This window comes from Manis pentadactyla, chromosome 7, assembly GCF_030020395.1.
Source record: "Manis pentadactyla isolate mManPen7 chromosome 7, mManPen7.hap1, whole genome shotgun sequence".
NCBI lineage: Eukaryota > Metazoa > Chordata > Mammalia > Pholidota > Manidae > Manis > Manis pentadactyla.
This window is the reverse complement of record NC_080025.1, coordinates 149014608-149037127: the sequence shown is the minus strand read 5'-3', so window position 1 is coordinate 149037127 and position 22520 is coordinate 149014608. Positions and strand designations below refer to the sequence as shown.

Sequence of the window (22520 nt, the reverse complement as noted above, 5' to 3'; positions counted from 1 at the left end):
CTGGCTGGGTGAAACATGCTTAACACTTGAAGCCCTGGTAGCTTGAAATACCGCTGGCGGAGGTCTCCCCGTGCCGTTTCTCAGCTGTTCCTCGGAATGGATGACATGAGGACCCTGCTCGCGGCGTGCAGTCCCAGGGTTAATTGCAATGCAAGGCTCTTCCAGTCGCGTCTGACTGTCAGCCGTGATTAAAGCAGGGGGAAGGCGAGTGAAGGCGTCCTGCTCCCGCTACCCTTGTCACAGTCTGCTGCGCTGCTTCCCTCGACAGACCCAGAACTCTCGGTGCGAGTGAGTCTTGGCCGGAGCCGCAAGTCTGCCCCCTCCCCGCGTCCCGCCTTCCTCCAAGCCTTCTGTGGGTGCTGGAGCCGCCCTGGGATGATTCGGTGTCAAGGGGAGCTCGCTTCCGAGTGCCTGTCGGGGGTGGGGCACGGGAGCCCGGCTCCTCGTCGGGGACCCTCGGCAGTTCTTTGGCGTTCCAGCCTTGATGGTCACCTGCTGGGTAGCTTGCGTGAAGTCCACAGGTGCGCTTGCTGGCCCTGACTCTACTGCCTGGGTGCTGAGACGGAGTGGGCCCAGCAACTTCCTCAAGGTCACTGCTTTGGGGACCCAGATTGGATTCAGGTCTGTCTCTTGGGGGGGTGTCCACTGGCAGCTTTCCTTTCAGGCTGTTTGACCCCTCCTGCCTCACGCTGCCTGGCTCAGGCGCTGCACGGAGCAGGCACCATGGGCTCAGCCGGAGGAGCGGGGCCACGGGAGAGGGGGACCCGGATGCGGACGCGAACGTCAGTTCATAGGTCGGGCAGGCGATGAGATGTGTTCGGAGGAGACTAGACAATGAAGTACTGTTTTTCCTGAGATTCTGTTGTTTTGGGGAAATGGAATCTGCTTGGAGGTGAGGCTCAGGGCAGGGCGTGCAGGTTGTGGCAGGTTTGTGGAAGCCCCCCTAGGGCTTCTCTGAAATGCTGGGTCCATAAAATCTGGCTCCCCAAGTGGGACTTACTATTTCTGTGTGTTCATGGTGATTCTGTCCTCTGCTGGGCTCTGTCCTTTGGCTCCGGAATGGCATTTGCTTTGCAGACTTTATAGTTCCTGGTTTTGTGCCTTCTTTAACCCATGTTTGTTTAAGGGAATCGAATGCATCAGTATAAGGATTCTAGAGCAATTCCCTGGGAGGCAGTTACCATGGCTCTGGAGGCTGAATTCCCTTTTAATTAGTAACTTCCTCCTAACTGCCATTCTCTTTCATCTGTTCGTCCAGTCATGAGCATGTGCTGTGGGCACAGGGATGGGTAGCCACAGGGATCCGAAGAGGAAATGGCAAAGGACAAAAGATAAATTGTATGGTTCCTAACCTTGAGAATCTCATGTTCAGGAGAAGAAGATAGGCCCTTAACTGGCAATCACAATACAATACTCACTTGGTGAGTGCTACGGTGGAGGCCTGGACAGAATGCACCTGCCAGTCTAGTCAAAGGACATTCCAGGGGGGGCTTTTGAGTTGGGTCTTGGTGGACGAATAGGAGTTTGTTAGTTGGAAAGCAGGAATACTGGTATTATGCTTTGGCAGGAATGTGTTCTCAGTGTCACTCCAAAGCATGGTGTGTTCAGAATGTATCTGCCTGATGGCCCTCCAGTGGGGTAGGTGTGCATATAGTGTCAGGGACCCTGAGGGGGGCCCTTCATTGTTCACACCCTAGTCTCACTGGTCCGCCCTGCTGGGTGGGTATTTCTCCTCATGTCCTTTCTCTTCACCTAAGATGTGCTTGACCACAGGGCAGAGTGTGCGCCTTTCCTGACTGGCTCTGTGGTTTCATGTGTTAACCCGTGGTGGGTAAATCTGTTTGGCGTCAGCTTATCTCACGGTCTTCCTGTCTCTCCTGTTGGAGTGACATCCTCCCTGGGTGCTTTGGACAGCCTGTCTCTTTGGGGAGGAATGCAGGCTGTGTGTGCACTTCACGTGCACAAGGTGGCAGGCACAGGGTTTTGAGAGCAGGGCCCAGAGGTCCTCTTCTCCTGATGATGCTGGCAGCACCCCGGGGGAACCCCGGTGCCCCATGTTCCCTCTGCTGCTGCCCTGGAAGGGCCCCTTGCTATTGCCGGAAGGAAGGCAGGAGATATGTGCTCAGCTCCTGATGCAGAGGTGGGTCTCCTGTTCTCCCTCGCACCAGCTCAGGCCGGGCAGGTTGTTCTGGCCCCTGAGTAATCCCGCCAAGGAGCTGGCGGGGTCTTCCTCAGGCGCCTGACAGGGGCCGCTCTCCACGGCACTGACCAGCTTCTTTTCAATTTCTCCTCCCCAGGCTGCTTGTTTGAGGATGGCCTCTGCAGACCATCGCAGACCTGTGTGAACGGTAAGTGTGCCGTCCGGGCTTCCTCTCTCCTGTTGACTGGGGCAGCCCCAGAACCCCGTTCTGTGTGGAGCAAAGGCTCTTTGTGAGCTCTGCTTCTGTTGATGCTCTGAAGGAGGCTGTGCAGATGAAAGTCCTCTGTGTGTTATCAGGGTGAAACGGAAAGTTAGCGTGAGCGGCACATGACCTTCACGCTCAGGATTCATCTGCATCTGCATCATACCTGTACCGCAGTAGCTTAGGACAACTGATGAGATGCCTCATGGCCAAAGATGTGGGCTCCAGGCCGTGGTGATGCCCCATGGGAGGTGCGTCTAGATGGCACTGCCCGCATCCTCAGTGCCCAGCTGCACCCTCTGAGCTGGGGCCGCTCTCTCCCCGTGGCCACTCTGCCCAGCAGTGCTTGCTGTCCGCGGGAAGCCTGAACCCTTTATGTGCCTCTTTCCTCCCTTATCAGGTGGAGAAGGAAAGTTTGGTGCTGTGTGTTTTCAGGTAGGGCTCAAAGCTTGCAAGGTGGGCCTGAGGTGCCAGAGAAGAGGGTCGTCCTGTAGCCAGTTCTGCAAAGACCAGGTCCTTCTGCTTTCTGTCTGAGTCCTGCTCGGAAGAGCTGCCTCTTGGAAGCAGGAAACCATGTCTTCTCTGGTGTGTAGCAAATCTTGGGCAGTGTGCCATTTGCGAGTGGCTCTTCAGAACCCCTGAGGGGGGCTCAGGCTGGAGCACACAAACGAACCCTGCCTGTGTCTCCTCCGAAGTCGGGTGGGGTCTGCATAGGGCACCCTGTTGGCTGGCAAGGGGCTGTCCTCTTCTGCCCTGCCCTTAGTTTGTGGTGTGTGTTTGGGGGGTGGGGAGGTGGACTTTGTCCCTGCCCAGATCCTGGCACAGGTTTTCTGGGCAAATGCACGTGCCTATGGGTGGAGCCCATTTGCAGAGGACCTGTGGCTCCTGGGGCCCTTTCCTCAAGTCCCCATGAGGCCCTCCCTGCATGAAGGGGCCTCTGCCTGGACTCCCCTGACCTCACCCATCCTCACTGGGCACCACATGGGACGCCATTTGAGGGTCTGAAAGTCAAAAACCACGTGCCTCAAGCTCCTGCTGAGAACAGTTGTGGGTCCCAGCCTAGCCTGGTGGGTTTCAGGGCTGACAACTCCCATGCCCAAGGCAGTTCTAGGTGGTTCTTTTCTGTGCTTCTCTCTTTTGCGGGGAGAATTCTATGCGGATTGGGATAATGGTGACCTGTGCTGGAGGAAAGTAGGCCGGAAGCTCTGTGGTTGCACGCAGGACCGTCTGTGGCCTGCACAGCTGGGCCAGCCTGGGTGCTTTGGATGGTCAGGCCTCCCGCTCCACCCCCACTCCACGTCCCTTTGATTGTACCTCCTGCACTTTCTATTTGGAGACAACTTTAACAAAAATGATTTCATTCAAAAAAACATGTCATCATTCCTGACACAGTAAAGCTTGGTTATGGGGAAGGGGTGTGTGTGTCGTTTAACTGGAGCCGGAAGGGCTGCAGCAGAACTAGAACTGAGGCTGCCCCTCCCCTCCAGCCTGGGCAGCCCCCTGCCTGCGCTCCTTCTGGGCCTCCACTTGCCTCCCTGGCCCAGAATTACGTTTACGTATTATGTAAAACAGTAGCTTCCAGTTCTTTGGAAAAGGAAAGCAACTTAAATGTGCATATAAATACATGGCCATGATTTATGGAGACAGACGATATATGATTTTCTTCTAGTGCAGCTTAAGGTCTAGGACATAACAAAGTGGGCATTGTGCAGTCTCACAAAATGGTGCTTTCATGGCTGACAGGGAGTGATAAGGCATGGCCTGGCCTGTGGTCGCCACGGGTGCCTACCTGGTTCAGCCTGACAGTGGCTGCCTGCTGTGTGAAGGCTGGGTGCTCTGTGGTGGTGGGACACAGGGGTTTTCTCTCTCTCCCTCTTTTTTAGGTTATAGGTGGAAATATATAATCCTATTAACCTTATATATGTTTTCAGAAAGCCCAACATACCTTGTTAATCACAATTAAAATAAAAATGTCTACACAGGGTAAAATACTTTATAAAGAAAGTTGAAAGTTGAAACATACCACTCACACCTTTTAGGGTGGCTACTATTTAAAAACAAAACAGAAAATAAGTATTGGTAGAGATGTGGAGAAATTGTAGACCCCTTGTGCACTGTTGGTGGGAATGTAAAGTGGTACAACTGCTATGGGAACAGTATGGAGGCTCCACAAAAAATTAAACATATGCTCCGCAGTACTACTGTGTATATACACAAAAGAATCAAGCAGGACTGAAATAGGTATTTGTACACCCATATTCACAGCAGCATTAGTCAAAACAGCCAGGAAGTAGAAACACAAGTCCATCAACAGATGAGTGTATAAACACAAGGTAGTATTTGTACAGTGGAATATTAGCCTTAAAAAGGAAGGGAGTTCTGACACCTGCCACAATATGGATGGACCTTGAAGACACTATGCTGAGTGCAATCAGCCAGTCACAAAAGGTCAAATACTGTCTGGTCCCCCTCACATGAGGACCTAGGGGAGTCAGATTCATAGAATGTAGGATAATGGGGGCCAAGGCTGGGGAGGAAGTGGGGGAGTTAGTGTTTAATGGAGACAGAGTCAGTTTGCAAAGATGGAAAGTTCTGGAGATGAAGGTGGGAATGGCCTTAATGTGAGCAATGCGAATGTACTTAATGCCCAGAACTGTGCATTTAAAAATGGTCAAGATGGCACATTATGTTATGTATGTTTCTCCACAATTAGCAGAAAGATGAACAGACTGGGAAAACCATTAGTGCGCTGGCTGACCGGCCGGCCGGCGTCCTAGTCAGAGAAAATCCCTGCAGAACACACAGCGGCAGGGGATTCAGTAGGGACATGGGCAAAGATGGGCTGGTGATTTATAGAGGAGGGAGTGAAAGTGGCCCACAGATTAGATGATGTCCTCAGCAGTAATCAGGGAGCTGGAAGTATAAACGACACCCGTCAGATTGCCAAAAACGAAATATGAGTAACACCATGAGGAGGGGCAGGGCATCTGGCTGGTGAGGGTGTGAGCTGGGAATGGTCTTTCAGGCTGGATCTGTCAGTGTCTAGTAATTGAAAAACATACTGACAATTTGATTTATTTTGGGTGTTCACATATTTAAAAGCAAAGATGCGCAACAGCACTCATAATGGCAAATGCTGTAAAGCCTGTAAACCCACCCATGCAGGAACGGCTTCATAAGTTACGGGGAGTCTGCAGTGTGGGACGTTATGGAGCTACTTGAAAATGAGTTCAGTGCCTATTTTCTGACTAGGAAAAATGTAAGTTGCAGCGCTGACACCGGGGTTCCTGTTTGCGGAGTCGGAGGATGAACTTAGCCAACAGCCAAGGTTGGAGAGCCAGGGAGACTTACTGGGAGATGCAGTGAGTGGACAGACGGAGCTGTCCATCCAGGGTGGCTGCCCCGGCCCCAGCACACAGGTCTGCAGTGGAGCAGGTGCCCCATCGGCAGGCTGGGTCTAGGGGCTGAGCCATCTGGGGCAGGGCTGATAGGTCAGGTCTCAGGCTGGTGGTGCTTCTTTGTTGTGCCGGCCCCTCCAGCGGCAAACTGGAGGCCCCCAGCATGCGAGGGAGACCCCCTCCCTCCCCCCTCCCTCCCTCCTTCCCGCTGTCCCTCCTTACTGCCCCCCCATCTTTTCTTCTCTCCTTCCTTCATTCTTTCCTTGCCTTAAAGGGAGCAGACCTAATACATATTTTTGTTGGAAGTGCTCAGAACATTTTTCCCTTCTCATTCTGTGTTTCGTGATCCCAAGCTGGGTCTGTTAGCTGCTGGTTGTGACCTACTGGGTACTCAGCACACCTTGGCAAATTTAATAAACAGAGCTATTCTGTTTTATTTCACTGGAAAAAATAGAATAATAAGCTTTAATTTGACAACTGGGGGACAGTGAAAAAGTACAGTTTGGTTTGAAAAGAGATTAGGTGGCAGCTATAAGACTGCGCCATCTGGACCCGGAGCTGCCTGAAGGGCCTGGAAGGGCCCTGGACAGGCCGAGGCTGAAGGCTCAGGAGGCTTGGCTGCAGCTGGCCTTGTGCACTCAGCACCGTCCACTTCCTAAGGCTGATTTCGGGGAGCTTGGCAGGGCTTCCATGGGATGGTTTAAGGAATCAGCTCACGGCAGCCGTTCTTGGCGCTGTTTGGGAGATGCTGCTGCTGTTCAGGTGGCGGAGCGGCACGGTGGGCACGGAGAACTACGGGCCCTTTAGCTGGAGTAACGCCCCGATGGGGCCTCCAGATTTCAAGGGGGGGGAGTCTGATAATAGCTTTACTCACAGAGGTTCTGTACAAAGACGTTGAGGAGCATGACTTTAGGCGTCATTTTATCCGTTCAGTAGAGGCCGAATCATGGGGTTTGATTGTCACCGGTGACACCATTCACTGACTTTTCTTGGGCGACCCCTGAAGCCTGCTTTGGGAGCACATGCGCTGTATTCGATGGAAGCAGTTGAAGTGCGTCAGTACAAACGGATAAAGAAGAGTCGGTCCGCATGCACAATGGAGTATTACTCAGCCATAAAGAAGGGACCTTCTGCCCTTTGTGGCAGCATGGCTGGACCTGGAGGGTATTATGCTCACTGAAGTAAGTCGGAGAAAGACTAATCCTTTATCTCACTTATTTGTGGATTCTAAAACACAAAGCAAATGAACAAACAAACCAAACAAATGGACTCACAGACACAGAATAGACTGGGTTACCGTAGGGAGTTGGGTGGTGGGTGGTGAAATGGGGGAAAAATCAGCACGTTAGATGTCTCGATCTGGGTGATGGTCACATGAGTGCACACATGTCAAGACGTGTCACGGTGCACTCACATCTGTGCGTTTTATTGTATGTACCTCAGTATAAAAAAAGGTTCCCGTTATAAAAAGGGAGAAAACAAAGCCTGCAGTATCTGCTCGGGGCTGTGGGTGGCGCGCCCTGTGGAGATTACCTGGGCTGTGGAGGTAGAGGCTGAAGGCGCACGCGTCCCCTCTTGCCTCCCACCCCACAGCTGCTTTCCGGCCAGAGGCCCTTGCTGAGCTTGCTGCGGTTAATGACTTCAAAGAATTAGGAAGAAATTTAACATTTGAGTATTCTAAAGTCCTTTGCTTTTTGGCAGTCCTGGTGCCTTCAGTGTGTGTTGCACTGGGCCTACTGGGAGGCCATTGTTTCCTTGGAAAGTTCCAGAGTCTTGGGAGAGAAGTTGTGCTCATGTCCTGCTGTGCGTCCAGGGGGTGGGATGTCGTCACCGGAGTTGTCATTGTAAGTGACCTGGGAGTCAGTCTGGGGGCAGAGAAATAACTGTTACCTTTAGGGAAGAGCAGCCCTTGTGCCGTGTCCTCGGCTCTTGATGGTGTTCTGCCCTTCCAGGGAGAAGGGGCTTGGGGAGCCCACGAGGGCCCTGGCTGTGTGGAGGAGCCCCCTTTCTGTGGCCAGCCTATGGGTGAACCGTGAGCGCCAGCCGCTTCCCAAATCCCTGTCGCTTCGGCCGCAACGGGCGATGTCCTGACGGGCGTCTCCCTCCGGCCCCAGAGGGGAGACGCGATCCCCTGCAGCGGGGAGCCTGCAGACCTCAGGGAGAAGCCCGCGTGGGCACGGCTTCCTGAGCTTGGGGTGTTGGTTGTCGCAGGATTTGGCCTTAGCCAGCCACCCAGCAGAGAGGTGGAGGGTTTTGGTGCCCTTCTCTGCCTCCTCCAAGCCGAGAACAAGAACGTGGTCTCTGCCCTGGGGGTGTCTCTGCAGTGTCCCTGGCCCCCCGTGGGCGTGGCTCCCTGCCGCCTCTCCTGAAGCCTCCAGCCCCTGGTGCCTCCCTGGATCCGGGCACTCCTCCTACTTCCCCATTTCTTCCCCTCCCCCCCTTCCTTTGCTTGTAATGGAGAAGAGCTCACAGGAGAAAGTTTGAAAAACAGAAAATAGCAGGAAGATAGAAGTCACTGCCCAGAGATAACCTCTCTTTTAATGGCTTAATGGCATTCCTTTTAGCCTTTCTTCCTGTCTGTACTTCTCTGTGTTGTCTGCGTATTGAACCCACAGTTTCATGTTCCAGTTTTTCCAGTTGACATTCTACTACTTGCATTTTCTGCTGCTGTAACTGTTTGCAAACTTCCTTTTTAATACCTGACTAATATTCATGTCATGTGAGTATAACATAACTTTAAAGAAGTATTTTCATGTTTTTAAATATTTAAGGTATGTCCACTGTTTTTTAAATTAAATGTTTAGATTATTTAAATTAATTTTATTTATATAATGTATAACACCTTATAAATATTTAAATGTGTAAAAAACATAATAGAAATAGTATTATTTATTTAAATTAAATATTAAAAGCAGGGAAGAACTTTGCACTGAAAGCTGTCGTTAGTATTTTGGATTGTTTTCCTAGGATTTTTCCTTACGAATCAGATGACTAGGTCATGGGCTCCGAGGCTGTGACACCTGCTGGAAACCAGTTTCCGTGCATCGTTGTAGTCTGTGCTGCAAGCATGCTTGGAGGAAGCATCTCACTTCCCAGCATAAGATCTTTAAACACTTTTTGTAATTTTCTTTCCTTTTTTCTTTATCTGTAGAGAAGTTGATCATTATACCTTTGGAATTTGTTTTCAGTACATGATGTCTGCTTTTGGCTGCTTCACATGTAGAGTTATTGGTGTTGGGATCAAATCTGCAGGCTCAGTGCCAGACGGTGGGACTAATTCTACCCTCTTTCTCTGACTGGGTTTCGAGTGTTGTGTGTGGCCTGGGTCACAGCTGTTTCTGCAGTCCGTACAACTAGAGCTGTTAAAATCTAGCTAGGTTTTTAGAACTTATAGAAAGGACACACATGACAGATTTCAAAGAGGTTTATTTTTGCTTTAATGGAGAATTTGGCACATTCTTTTAAATCAGCACCTTGGGTATTTATGTGTGTTAGTCTGAAGCTGAATAGCTGGAGGGTGGAAAATTGGAACCGAATGTTTAGGAGTCGTCATGCATGTATCATCCATAAAATGTGAAGTAAAGTTGTCTCTGAGATCACACGGTGATGGTTTCCAGAACTTGCCAGCGTCCTGGTCCCCCGGAGGTGGGCCTGTCAGGTAGTAAAGCGCTCCCAGAGTTCCTTTCTTCTTAGGAAGCACGTCACACCATGAGGCTCAACTGAAGACAAAACCTGCTGGAAATACGAACGTGTCTCCATTATTTTCTAGCCGACACATACCGTTTCATTGAATGTTACAGTTGTGACACCAAAAATCTCCTCCTCGAGGAAGTCCTCCTGGTGAACTTAGAACCTCCTCCTCCCCTGCTCTTCGCCTGTAGCGCGTGCTGCCGAGGTGCCCACCCCTCACCGTGACCTCCTGAGCTCAGGGACCACCTCTGCTCTGGGGGCCAGTGTATGTCGCCTGACACACAGGAGTCGTCGGGAGCGGGAGGCAGCGTGAAGGACATTCTTGGCCATCAAGGAAGGAGTGGAAAAGTGTAATCTTCCACTAAATTGTAGTCTGTAAGTTCTCACTGCTTATATTCACATCTGTTAAATGGATTTTTAAAAATTGGTTTTATTTTTCCTAATTCTGACTTATAAAACCTGAAAAAAAATAAAAGAATAAGGGACACAATAGAATTTACCCCAAAGGTAGCACCTCAGCTCATTCTTTTCTTCCATTTGAGCCCATTGTCTTCCCTGTTCTAAGACTTTGCACATATGATTCGATGTGCCCAGACACTGCACACAAGCATGAGGACGTGAGCACCGCGAGTGCACGCACCGCCTCGTGTGGGAAATGGAGCCCCCTCACTGGACAGGTGCTCTGGCTCTTTGCAGAGAGGCTCAGCAGTCTTACTGTGAAAAAGGGAAAACGTGAGTCACTCAGTACTCATCTGCCCCTCTCTGTCAGGTTTATCATGTAGTGCTTCAGAAGTGAACTGTACAGATATCATGTGGACACGTTCTCCTAAAGGATGAACAGGTTGGGATGCACAGAAGGAAAGGTGATGCCTTCTCTCTGTGTCCCATCACTGCCCCAGCTCCCACCTGCCCAGGGTCTGCTCTTACCAGTGGCTGTGGGCCCTGTGGGCTGCTTTGCATGTCCACTCACATACAAAGGGCCAGGGGTCCTGTGGAAACCTTGCTGCCTAGCAAGTAGCACCCGAAGCAGTCTGCCTCCTTTGTGTTGTGCAGTGTGTGGTGGTGAATGACTCACACAGTCTGTATTGTCCGAGGCTGCTCTGCAGCCGACTCACAGCCCTGGAACTCACGGCGTGGGAGACACCTGCACACAGCCCAGAGATGTGTGATCCTGCTACTTGGTGTGACCAGGAGGCTTGTTCCATTCCCAAATTCCAATTAATCAAACCTAAAAGGGAATGGAAACTAATTACTGAGTTAACCAGTGTGAAGCAAAGTTTAATTTGGCATATTAACAGGAAAAGAAATGCAATTTTGAGCCTTTACATCATGACCTGAGATGAGTTAAAATGGATTCAGCTCTATTTGCACCCTGCATGCGTGCGTGCACACATGCACGCACACACACACACAGGTTAAAAATGTGAGTGTGGCTGCAGGCACCTGGGCACTGGAGGCCCCAGGTGCTTCCCCAGCCTCAGCAGGCTCTTCTCTGTTAGGGTTTGTTGGGATGGAAGAAACAGACAGGGCCCAGCATTCCCTCCGTGTCCCCGAGTACTCACAGCCCTGGAGCAGAGATGTCCACCTTTCCTGTAAGGAGCTACAGGGTCCTCAGGCTTTGGTGGCTGGTGGCATCACCCACTTCTGCACAGTGTGTGAGGACCTGGTTCCCATCAGAGTCCTCAGGGTATGCCCAGAGTGCAGGTTAAACACCTACCTGCTGGCGTCACCCGCCTCCCCAGGGTGCCCTGCCAGGACCCTCCACCAGCCACGTGCCTTCTGCCCCCAGAGCCCTGGCATACTGCCTCCCTGACTGTAGTCTGGGGGAGAATATTTTCCCAGCCCAGGGCAAAATATCTTTGAAGCTGAAACCAGTCAAGGGAGAAATAAAATGGGAGAAACTCATTTATTGCTTACAAGCAGTTGTCCACTTCTTGCCCAGGGCTCTTGTGACCTGGCTGCAGAAAAGGGGCCCCACCCAACCTCTTCAGTCTAGATATGCCCTGCTCCTCTTGTAATTACCTACTGACATGGAGATGGACTAGCGCCAGGTGAGAGATTCTGGAAATAACTGCAGTTTTACCCACAGGCCACACCTCCAGAAATCTTGCCTCATAATCTACTCGCTCCCCATCTTCCGCAATGGCCCCTGTGTGAGAAAACTGGACTGCTATACCCAGACTAATAACATACAATAATAACAGCAATAAAATCATGATAATCCTCAAGCCAGAGGATTCAGCTAAATCCCAAGTCCTATGCAGATTAGTCCACAGCTCGCCCATCCCACAGGCAGTCAGTAGCTGAACAGGTGGGGAGTCCAGAGCAGTCACCATGTGGCAGCTGCAGCCAGGGGCGGGTCCAGGCCACAGGGACTGTGGGAGGAAATAACCTTAAGGGCAGTGAGATACATGTTTTAATGATACCAGCATAGGCAAATCATGTCCATCAGGTAGGACACATGCAAGAGAGGGGTCCTGTGACAGGACAGGGTCAGGAGTGGGATCTCGTCCTGGTCTAGTGACCAGACCTTCACCCCCCTCCTGTGGGAGTCACAGGTGGGTCAGTATATAGGGCTATGGGAGGTACAGGCACTGGCCATGAAGATAAAATAAAACTTCCCCATAAGATGCTCTTACCTCCTGGATGTTTTGGATACACTACTGTGATCTCTGGCGGCCACTCTGCTGTTACTCCAGGAACACACAGGAGGCCAGCTTCCAGGCCTTTTCCCCAAGGAGCCAGAAGGGCCGGCCATCACTGGTCCATGTGTCGAAATCTCCAGGGCCACGTCCATCAACACAGTCTCCAGGGTTTGATGCAGCAGGGGCTGCAGCAGGATGTTGCTCTGCTGGCCATATCCTGGCTTCAGTAACTGCTCTTTGGTTTGCGCATGCAGTTGCACAGGAGAGGCAGCAAGGTGTGTCAGCATATCCATAGGGCTCAAGGCTCCTTTTTGGGGCTTCTCATTCAAACGCTGTAGCATAGTCCATAAGCAAATTGACCAGCCCCGTAGACTATTGGTGTCCAACTTCAGGCCAGATTTAATCAAACCATTGTATCTCTCTATCATGCCTGCCCTGGCAGGGTTATATGGTACATGAAACTTCCACTTTGTTCCTGATTGCTGCGCCCATCCTTGTAATGCGTGTCCAGTGAGCGGGTGCCTTGATCACTCTCAGTCACCTGCGGGCGGTCATAGGCTGCAACGAGATGCTGCTCTAGGCCCCTTTTGGTCATTTGCTGATCTGCATGACATCAGGAAAAGCAACCAACAGGCCAGTAGCCGTGTCTACACAAGTCGTGGCATACCGATATACTTCTGATGTGCGCAGAGACCCAATATAATCTATCTGCCACCTGACAAGGGGTCTTGGACCCTTTACTATTGTCCCATGTTGCTGCAGGATTCGGTGTAAGTCCCTCTTAGAGCACACAAGGCACTCGTTCTGGGCTCTGCTGACCTCTTCAAAGGTCAGTGGTAAGCCCCACTGACAGGCTACAACCCACGTGGTCTTTTGTCCCATGTGCAACAAACGCTGATGTAGCCATTGGGCCACATCAGAGGCAGCCCACGTCAGTGCACCTGGGCCAGTGTCTGCTTCATCACTCCCTGGGGATGCCAAAGGCAAATGGCCAGTCACATGATATATGGTAACGGTCTTAGTCTGACCAGAGGCCCATACGTCTTGCCACAACTCTTGCCCCCAAAGGGGTTAGTGACCAACCATCCAGTTGGCGTGGTACCATGTCGGTAGCCGCAGGGTCAAGCCCCGATAGACGGCCCAGCTGTCAGTGCAGATGACTATGGGGGAGGCTCCTGGGGGATCACAAGCCATACTGACTGCAACTCAGCCCACTGGCTGCTTGTCCCCTCTCCATCCTCCATCCATATTGACTCAGTCTTGGGATGGAAAGCCCCAGCCCTCCACTGGAGCCGTCTGTGTACCAAGAGTCTTCAGGTATAGGGGCTTTTCCCTCCTGATAAGGACTCTCGGCTACCAATGGCCCAAAAGCAAGTTCTTCCTGCTTTCCACTGGTATATGTCACTGGCCTCAACAAGCGTTGGAGTTCTCCACTTAAGGGACTATTGGAGAGGGCGCTGCACTGCTATAAGGATGCACCCCATTTGGCCAGTGTAGGCATGTGTGCCACGCCCCTCTGTGACCTTTGGGTCCAGTCTTGCATCCACCCTGTGATGGGACAGCTGGTTATTACCTTGGTTGGAGCTGTTCCAGTGATGGGCTCTGTAGCCAGCAAGGTGTGGTACACAGCAGCCAGTTGCTTCTCTATCAGGGTGTACCAGACCTCTGCTCCTTTCCATAGTTGTGACCATAATCCAAAAGGTTGGTGTGTCTGTTCAAGCTGCTGCCAAAGACCCCATCCATAACCATCTTCGGTTACATGAACATCCAGTTCACGAGGCCTTGATGAGTCCATTACATTCAAGGACTGTATGGCCCTGAACGCTCACTTAGCAGCACTAAAAGCAGCTACACATCTCTCATCCCAGTCCCACCATAGCCCTTTCGTACCAGCCAGTGTAAGGGCTTCAGAATTTGTGCCAAGTGCGGGATAAACACTCTCCAGTAGCCCAAAAACCCAAAAACTCTTGTAATAATGCTACAGTGGTAGGGGTAGGAAAAGCCTGGACCTTGTCTATGACTGCTTCAGGAATAACTTTAGTTTTATCCAACCAGATGACCCCCAAGAACTTTACAGACAAACCAGGTCCTGGAACCTTGGTGCTGTTTACAGCCCATCCTTTCTCCTGTAGATGGTGCAGCAGTCTAGGAACTGCCCCTTCTAAATCGTCAAGAGAATTGGATGTGAGCATGATGTATCATGAGTGTAGTGATTCAGCCACACGGTTTGTGGTCTCTTCCATGTGGCCAAGTCCTGGGCTACAAGTCCATGACAAATGGTGGGACTGTGGAGGTGTCCCTGTGGAAGGACAGTGAATGTCCACTGCTGGCCTTCCCACGTGAAGGCGAACTGTTCCTGACTTTCCTGTGTTATGTCAATAGAGAAGAAATCATTAGCAGGGCACACACCATAATGATACGTCCCTAGTTCACGACTGAGGGTGTCCATAAGGGCTGCTATAGAGGGGACAACAGCATTTGAAGGGGGTGTGACTTTATTCAAGTCCCTGTAATCAAGGCCGAGAGCCATCTGGCTTTCTCACTGGCCACACCGGGGAATTAAAAGGACTATGAGTGGGCTTTATGATGCCCACCGTCTCCAACTCCTGTAGAGTTTCTCCAGTCTCCTTGTGTCCCCCAGGCAATTTATATGCTCAGTATTTGTCACCCACCAAGGTGCAGGTGGGTGCTTAGCCTGTCCCCTCAGAGCTGCCTTTACCACACATACCCTCAGTCTGAACTCACCTTCAGGGGTCTGTAACCACAGACCCCTGCAGGATATCTACCCCCAAAATATATTCAGGGATGGGAGAAATATGCACGGTATACTCCCCTGGGGACAAACGCCCCATCCCCAATGGGATTTGGGTCTTCTTCACTCTCACTGCCTTACCCCAGAGCCGTCTATCACAGCAGGGGTCCCAGGAAAATGCTCCAGGGCTGCTATACATCAGAGAACATTCAGCTCCTGTGCCCACCAGCGCCAGGACACATTGTGTATTCACAGGGGACCAATGAATTGCTAATTCTACATGTGGCCTCCAGTCCCCACCATGTCCTCCCCAAGGTGGGGGCCTTGACCCCTCCCCCTCCCTCAGTCAGACTGCGACACCCAATCATCCTCCTGTGGGAGTGCGGCCCAGGTGAATCCTGAGTACTGTCCCCCAGGAAGTCTTGCAGGGACACAAGCCAGACATGGGGCTTTGCCTCCAGCTTCTGTGTCCTGGACCTCAGCAGCTGGAACTGCTGCTCTGGCTTTAATTGGTGCCACAGTTCTAACAAGATCCTATTGGGCTGCCCATCGAGTTTTTTCTTTCACTACCCAGGCCTATATTAAATCAACCCACATCTGGGTCCTCGAGACCTTCACGGGGCCCTTTGCACCTCTCCTTTCAGTCGTAGCCCGTACTTCCCTCCGTGCTCTTATTGTTTCAATCTCTCCCAGATCTGCTAAAGTACAAGCAGCCTCACTTATGGGTTGCCCTATGTGGGGGGCAAGAATACTTACTAGGGACCCAAAGAGAGATGGGGTAGCCGTATGCAGCACCGGATTTCTCATTCCTGCGGTGACCAACTTCTCATCAGGACCCTGGGGGTCCATATTATAGCTGATGTTTTTCATGCCCAGCTCCCGTGACACCTGCTGGAGCTCTGCATACGTTTTCCTGTGACTGGGTAAGTCAGGTAATCACCCTAATTAGGCCAGTCTGCCCTGAGGGCTGCTGTCAGGCAATCCAGAAGCACCTGATTCCCTGAGGTGTGATGGGCATTTTTCAAACGCTGCCAGAGGGAAGGGTGGGTCGTCAGGGAAGCCTGTCTACTCATTTCAGAACCCGACATAACAATGTTTTCCACCTCCATATCCCAGAGACGCAAAAGCCATGAAGACAGAGGTTCTTACAGCTTCTGCCAAAAACGGATGCTCATGTCCACCAGCTCATCCTGTGTACAGGGGCGGAGCATGGAGTGGCCCACGAGGGGGCGGCACTTCCCCCTGAGGAGCCCGCTGTTTTTGCGTGTTTCTTAGTTACAGCTAGGACAGCCTTTAATACGCGAGGGGCTGGTGCCTCAGGTGGTGGCCTCGGCAACAGATGAGCCCTCAGCCCCACGCCCCATCCTCTCGCGACATCCCTGCCATCTCTGGGGCTGAAGGCACTGCTCTTAACCCCCACCCCGTGGCCCCCAGCAGTGCGGATTCCCTGGCTGCCTCCTCCCTCGCTGCTAGTGTACCTTCCAGGAGTGCGACCCATCTTCTCACTGACTGTCTCTCTTTTGTAGGGCATCCCGTAGGTCATCGCCCGGCTCCTCCAGGTGATGCTGAAGTGTGTCCCTCTCCTGACGAAGTGTGTCTCTCACCTGCCAAAGTCTTTCTCCTCGATAACCCCTTCCAGTACCTCGATAAACAGACACCCCACAATCCTGGCTACTACATGGCCACTCGGGGCCTCTAAGCAGTCATCTATCTCATGGAGGGCTAATTCCACAGTTTTCAGTGTCCCAACCCTTCCCCAGTTCTGGGGGAGGCCTACTCCTCTAGAAGGTGCTTTACCCTAGACCAGTTCCCCACTAGGGGCTCTCCAACTGGAAGCCCCACAGACAGGGGGCTCCTGGGTGAAGCTGCACCCTCTGCCACTGCAACCACTGGGGCCTCCCCACCATGCACAGGGCAGGTTCTGGGCATCTCCGCACCATCTCTAGGGGCAGCCCGCCCAAGGGTCACACCCACGAAGACAGATTTCAGGTTCAGAGGTCAGCACCTCTGAACTCCTGGGGGAAAATATTTTCCAAGCCCAAGGCAAAATGCCTTTGAAACCAAAACCAGTCAAAGGGAGAAATAAAGTAGGAGAAACCAGTTTGTTGCCCATAAGCCGTCATCCACTTCTACTTACCCGTGTCTCTCATGACCCACTTTCAAAAAAGGGACCCCACCTAACCTCTTTGGGGCAGATATGCGCTCACTTCCCCTTGTAATCACCTATTGATATGGAGATGAACTACTTCTCTCCATCCCTTGGAAACACGGCCAGGGGGTAGTTTCTGGAAATATTGCAGTTTTTCCCCACACTGTCCTTAGATGTTGGGGCTTTGCCTGTCACCTCCACCTTGTGAGGGCCCCCCCCAACCCCATGGAGCACCTGGCAGGCAGGAGCAATTGCCTGATTCCCGGCTGGATGCTGGCTTTAGGACAGTGCCCCTGCACAGGGACGTGCACATCCAGTAAGACACTCTTGAAATAGTATTTTTTCCTTTTGTCCCCAGTTTCTAGATGGATTTACCAATTAATGAGATTAACTTCCGAAAATCTCCAGTTTGAAGAGGGGAGAGGGAATGAATCGCATAGCCCCTGAGACTCATTTGCATGTTTCTGTGTCAGAGCCGCATGGCTTAAAAGGCCCCTGGGGGAGGTCCACTCAAGTGCCGGGATCTCTGGCTCACCACCACTGGTCCTGGAGGTTCAATCAGCCCTTTGATGAATGAGCAGATTCCGCGTAGGAGTCCCACGGGTTCTGGGCCTCTGCTGCTCAGTTCAAGGTTTGCTGTGATGAATGGCCAGCTGTCGGTGGGCCGCCTCACTGCTCTGTGCAAGCTGGGAATGAGGGGCGGCCTCCGCCCCCACCTACCAGGGCTTTCTTTCTGGCCCAAGTCATTGGGTTTGTTTATGCTCTGGTTTCGCTTTGGTGTTGCCAGGTCTGGATCTGGGTGTCTCCTCAGGAACGTCATCAGCGTGAAAGAGAAGAGACAGTCCAGTGTAAAGGGGCACCCAGGGCCTGGGCCAGACAGACTAAGCAGGTCGCATTATGTCAGAGCCGAGAGGTGCTCATATTTAAAGTTTACACTACAGCAGTTTTTTGTTTTGTGATTTTTTTCTTAGCCTCTCAAATGCTTAAAACCAGGTTTTAAAGATACTTACAGCCAGCCATTTTTTTAAAAAAGATTAATATTTAAGACAACAGTTTGTTTTCGTCCACTTTATCATTGTCAACTGTTAGATAGGTGCGTGGTCTGGGCTGCATTTGGAAGCCAACATTGGAGTTTTATTTAGATCCTTTCAAACTAACCAAGATTTTCTGAGCCTAGGACGATGTCCTTCCCGGGGGCCCTGTTGGGAAGTACCCTGTTATTTACCAGGCCCCTCTGCACAAAGCTGGGAAGGCTTGCCTCCTCCTGCCCCCTCCTCCCTGGAGTCCAGTCACCTTGGTGGTGGTGAATCACCTGGATGGGGGCGGGTTGGGTGCAGTGCCCCATGCCCAGCAGCGAGCCCACCTAACCCTCCGCGGTGCAGGAGGATGGGCCCGCACTCCTGCTGGCTGGCAGCCCGTTCTCTGCTCCCCAGGCCTGGAGCAGGCCTGTTCTGGGTGCCATCCCAGCTTGGGTACCCTCTCACCAGCCATAGGGCCGCCCACACATCGAAAGCGCTTATTCTGAGAGTGGACATGGGTTTGTGGCAAGAACGATGTTAGTTTTACCATGTTTTCCCAGCTGCATGTCCCTCAGCAGGGCTCCGGGTCTAGAACTGCTGCAGTGCTTACTGCAGTCCGCTGAGCCCTGATCTGCTTTTCCTTCAATGCTGGGGGCACCCAGGAGTCAGGAGCTGCCGAGTGTTCGGCCATGACCAAGGCTGGCCTGGGAATCAGAGGTCCTGCCTCTTCAGAAAGCACACAAACTATTTTTTTTTTTTTTGTAGATAATTATTTTTTATTGGAGGGTAGTTGACACACAGTATTACATTACATTAGTTTCAGGTGTACAACACAGTGATTCAACATTTATATACACACACAAACTATTTTTAAAGTGAATTTTATACCAAACTTGGATCTTAGAAGATTATATTTAAAAAAACTTAAGTTTTTGATGTGTGGGTGGCTGTGTTAGGCCTAATTCTAATTCGCTTTCCTCTTCGACCAATGGTGTGTTTAAAGGTCCACCAGGCAGCTCTGAGTGGGAGCCTCTGTTTGCATCTAAGAGGTGGCAAAGCTGGTCTCCTGGAAGGCAAGGGTCAGGCGAGGCAGGGCAGAGTCCCGTGTGGGACTAGCTGCTCACCGGGGGTCTTCCTGCTCCCCCCCACCGAGCTCACCATCTGTCTCAGCGCTGCTGGGAACTACGGCGGCTCGCTGTCACCCGAGGTGCACCTTCCAGGCTGCCACTGAGACCCCAGGTGACCGTCATTTGCCTCATGTGAACTCTGTGAAGTGGGCAGAAAAGGTGAAGCAGTTGTCTATTGGTTGGCTGAGTGTTGGTGGGTGAATGATGACGTTCCTCGTCCAAGGAGCCATGTCTGGGGCCGTAGTGCTGGCTTGGTGAGCTGGGCCATCTTGTGACTTTGCCCGTAAGTGGACTTTGGTGATCAGTGGATCAGTTCTCACACACACCCAGAACCTGGAGGAATCCTGTGCAGGATCTTGGTTGCTTTTACATTCAGAGAAAACAGTTGGTAGGGTGTCTCCCACTTTATTCACTTGGCTTGAAACCAGTTTTATTAATGGGGTTTTAAACTGTCCTTCGAATCGGAAGAAGCCAAGTTTGGGTACCTGGTGACACTCGTGTGTGAGAACCCATGAGGATCTGGTTGTGGGCAGGTCATGGCTTGGCCCTCGGGGGCACTGCACCTGCAGAAGAAGGTTCCCCGATGTGGGCCTCTAGCACTCACGTTTGAAGCCAGAGAGGAGCTGGCCTCCTGCTGACCAGAGGGCCCTGTGAGGCTTGACAGGAGAACAATGCATTTTCCTGTCTTTTCCTCTATTTTTTAAAAAGAACCCTCAGTTTTTGCATTAAATAAAACTGATTCTCTAAACATGATGGAGACAGAGAGGGAGGGAAGCATGATCGTGAGGGGCCCTTGGGGCTGGTGGCTCTTTGGGACAGGCTGCGGGTCCCCACCACACTCCCTGCAGCGATGGCTCCGGGCTCCTGGGGCAGCCCGGTCGTGCCCATGGCAGGTCAGCTCAGGTACCTTGCCCAGCGTTTGAGCTGTGTGCCTTGGAGAAGAGATTGGACATAGTACAAGGTTAATGGGTATGTTCGGACAGTGGTTCCCGAGGGCCATGGTGTCCATGAGGAGTGGCCTCACTGAGACTGAGGAGAAGCCAGGCTTTTAGGTCCTTTGGGTCTATTCTAGTAGAGTCAAACGGGATGGGGAGCACGGTGCTTAGGGGCCGGGCACGTCCCGCAGCCCCTCCTGGGGACCGAGCAGACCCTCCCCCACCCCCATGCCTTCTCTGCTTGCCCACCTAGATGCATTCCCACTATTCCTTAAATTCGCTGAGATAATTCACTCAAAGTTGTGTGTCCCTGTTTGTGTGTTATACTCCAATAAATGACATGGGTGGCATTGAGCCTGCTCTGTACCTGGGTAACCACGAGGAGCGGGCTGTGTTTGTGTTGTGAGGAAGGCTGCTACCAGCATCCTGTGTGGCCTTTGGGGGCCCTGCTTGCTTTCTCAGGGAGCACAGGGTGGAGCTTGTCTGGGGTGCTCCCCGAGGGAAGTTCCCTTGAGTCAGGTTGCTTGAGATTCTAGGAAGATGCAGAAATGTGAGAAAAATGAATACATAAAAGGCAGATTATCCCATAAACCATTAGGAAAACACATAATTGTCTTTTTAAGTGGTTGGATCCTATTGGTCAGCCCCAGTTCTCTGGCAAGAAAACAGAATAAATTTCATTGTTTTCTTAGCTGTTGAAATAAAGCACTATAACCATATTTGACTATACCCTGTGTTTGCTTTGGCTTCATTATTGTCAGACCCGTTGTGGTGATGGTAGGAGCTTGGCGACTCTGACGACCCAGGCGGGATTTTGTTGGTCTTGTTTCGAGGAGCAGAAATCCACACCAGCATTAACAAGACCACTGGGGGTGATGGGTAGGGGGTGGGGGCCACTGTCAGCCTCACATGTCTAGTGCTTCAGGTGTCGACTACATCTGCTCATCTGACTGGCTTGGGCCAGTCCTTGGACTGCAACCGCACAGTCACGTGTCTCCTGGTCCAGTGGGGTCGGGGTCACAGGGCTCCTGAGCTGCTCACGCCCGCCAGCCAGGTCTTACTGGGTAAATAACTTAGTCTAATTAAGTGGCAGTGTTCTGTGTTTCATTATTAAGGATCTTGCTCAGCAGGGCTGGAAGGCACCTTTCTGCCACAAATGAAGGTATATCAACAGTTCATATCTCGTTTCTCTATTCTTTAAAAAGAAACACAAACAAAACAACTAGAACCAAACTGTACACATTGTGGGGTTTGTTCATTTGGATTATGTTATTATTTTCTTGATCTGAAAGCCTGATGCTATTAATTCATCTGTTGTGTGCACATGTGTGTGTGCACCTTTGTACACATGATGTGGTCGTGATCTGCGTGGCACAAACATATTGGACTGGAAGTCAGGAAATACCTGCGGCCACTCTGGGCTCTGCCACCAACCGTTTTCTTGACCCTCTCTCTTCATTCACTTTACCATTAAAGTCGCCAGATTCCTTACCTGTTCAAATGAGAGTTTGGCTACATCAGTGGTTATTAACCTTGGCTGCCCATTAGAAATGCCTGGAAACCTTTCAACAATACTGGTGCCCAGGAGTTCCCCAGCAGAGTTGAGTCAGAATCTCTGGCAGGTGGGGCCCAGACATCAGCTTTCTTCCTTAAGCTCCCTGAAGTGACTCTAATATGTGTCAAAATTGAGAACCACTGGGTCGTACAATCTCTAAGAAACCTTCTAGTCCTAACAACCCCATGATACCTGCACTGAAATACCAGCTGTGCTTTGTTCAGGGATATGGCGGGGGATGTCATTCTCATGAATGCTTCTATGGTTTGTTAGCAAGAACATCAGTAACATAGAAGATATTCTTATTTTTTTTTTTTTTTTTTTTTTAATAATTATTTTTTATTGAAGGGTAGTTGACACACAGTATTACATTACATGAGTTTCAAGTGTACAACACAGTGGTAGAACATTTATATACATAATTCTAGGTTCCAGCTATCACCCTACCAGGCTGTTACAATATCTTGACTATATTCCTTATGCTATACATTACATCCTGGTTACTAATTTATTTTACCATTGGAAGTCTGTCCTTTTTTTTTTTTTTTTGTGAGGGCATCTCTCATATTTATTGATCAAATGGTTGTTAACGACAATAAAATTCTGTATAGGGGAGTCAATGCTCAATGCACAATCATTATTCCACCCCAAGCCTAATTTTTGTCAGTCTCCAATCTTCTGAGGCATAACAAACAAGTTTTTACATGTAGAACAAATTCTTACATAATGAATAAGTTACATAGTGAACAGTACAAGGGCAGTCATCACAGAAACTTTCGGTTTTGCTCATGCATTATGAACTATAAACAGTCAGTTCAAATATGAATACTCATTTGGTTTTTATACTT

The 22520-nt window shown here is 51.0% G+C and overlaps 1 protein-coding gene across 3 annotated transcripts in view; it reads left to right on the top strand.

Moving 5' to 3' along the window:
* The window catches only part of PTPRN2 (protein tyrosine phosphatase receptor type N2), a 723823-nt gene that overhangs the window by 86576 nt on the left and 614727 nt on the right, over positions 1-22520 (top strand). For all 3 annotated transcript variants that reach the window (XM_036899584.2, XM_036899583.2, XM_036899582.2), the window contains exon 2: positions 2298-2348. In XM_036899584.2, coding sequence (XP_036755479.2) covers positions 2298-2348 — 51 coding nt within the window. The remainder of the gene's footprint in view (positions 1-2297; positions 2349-22520) is intronic.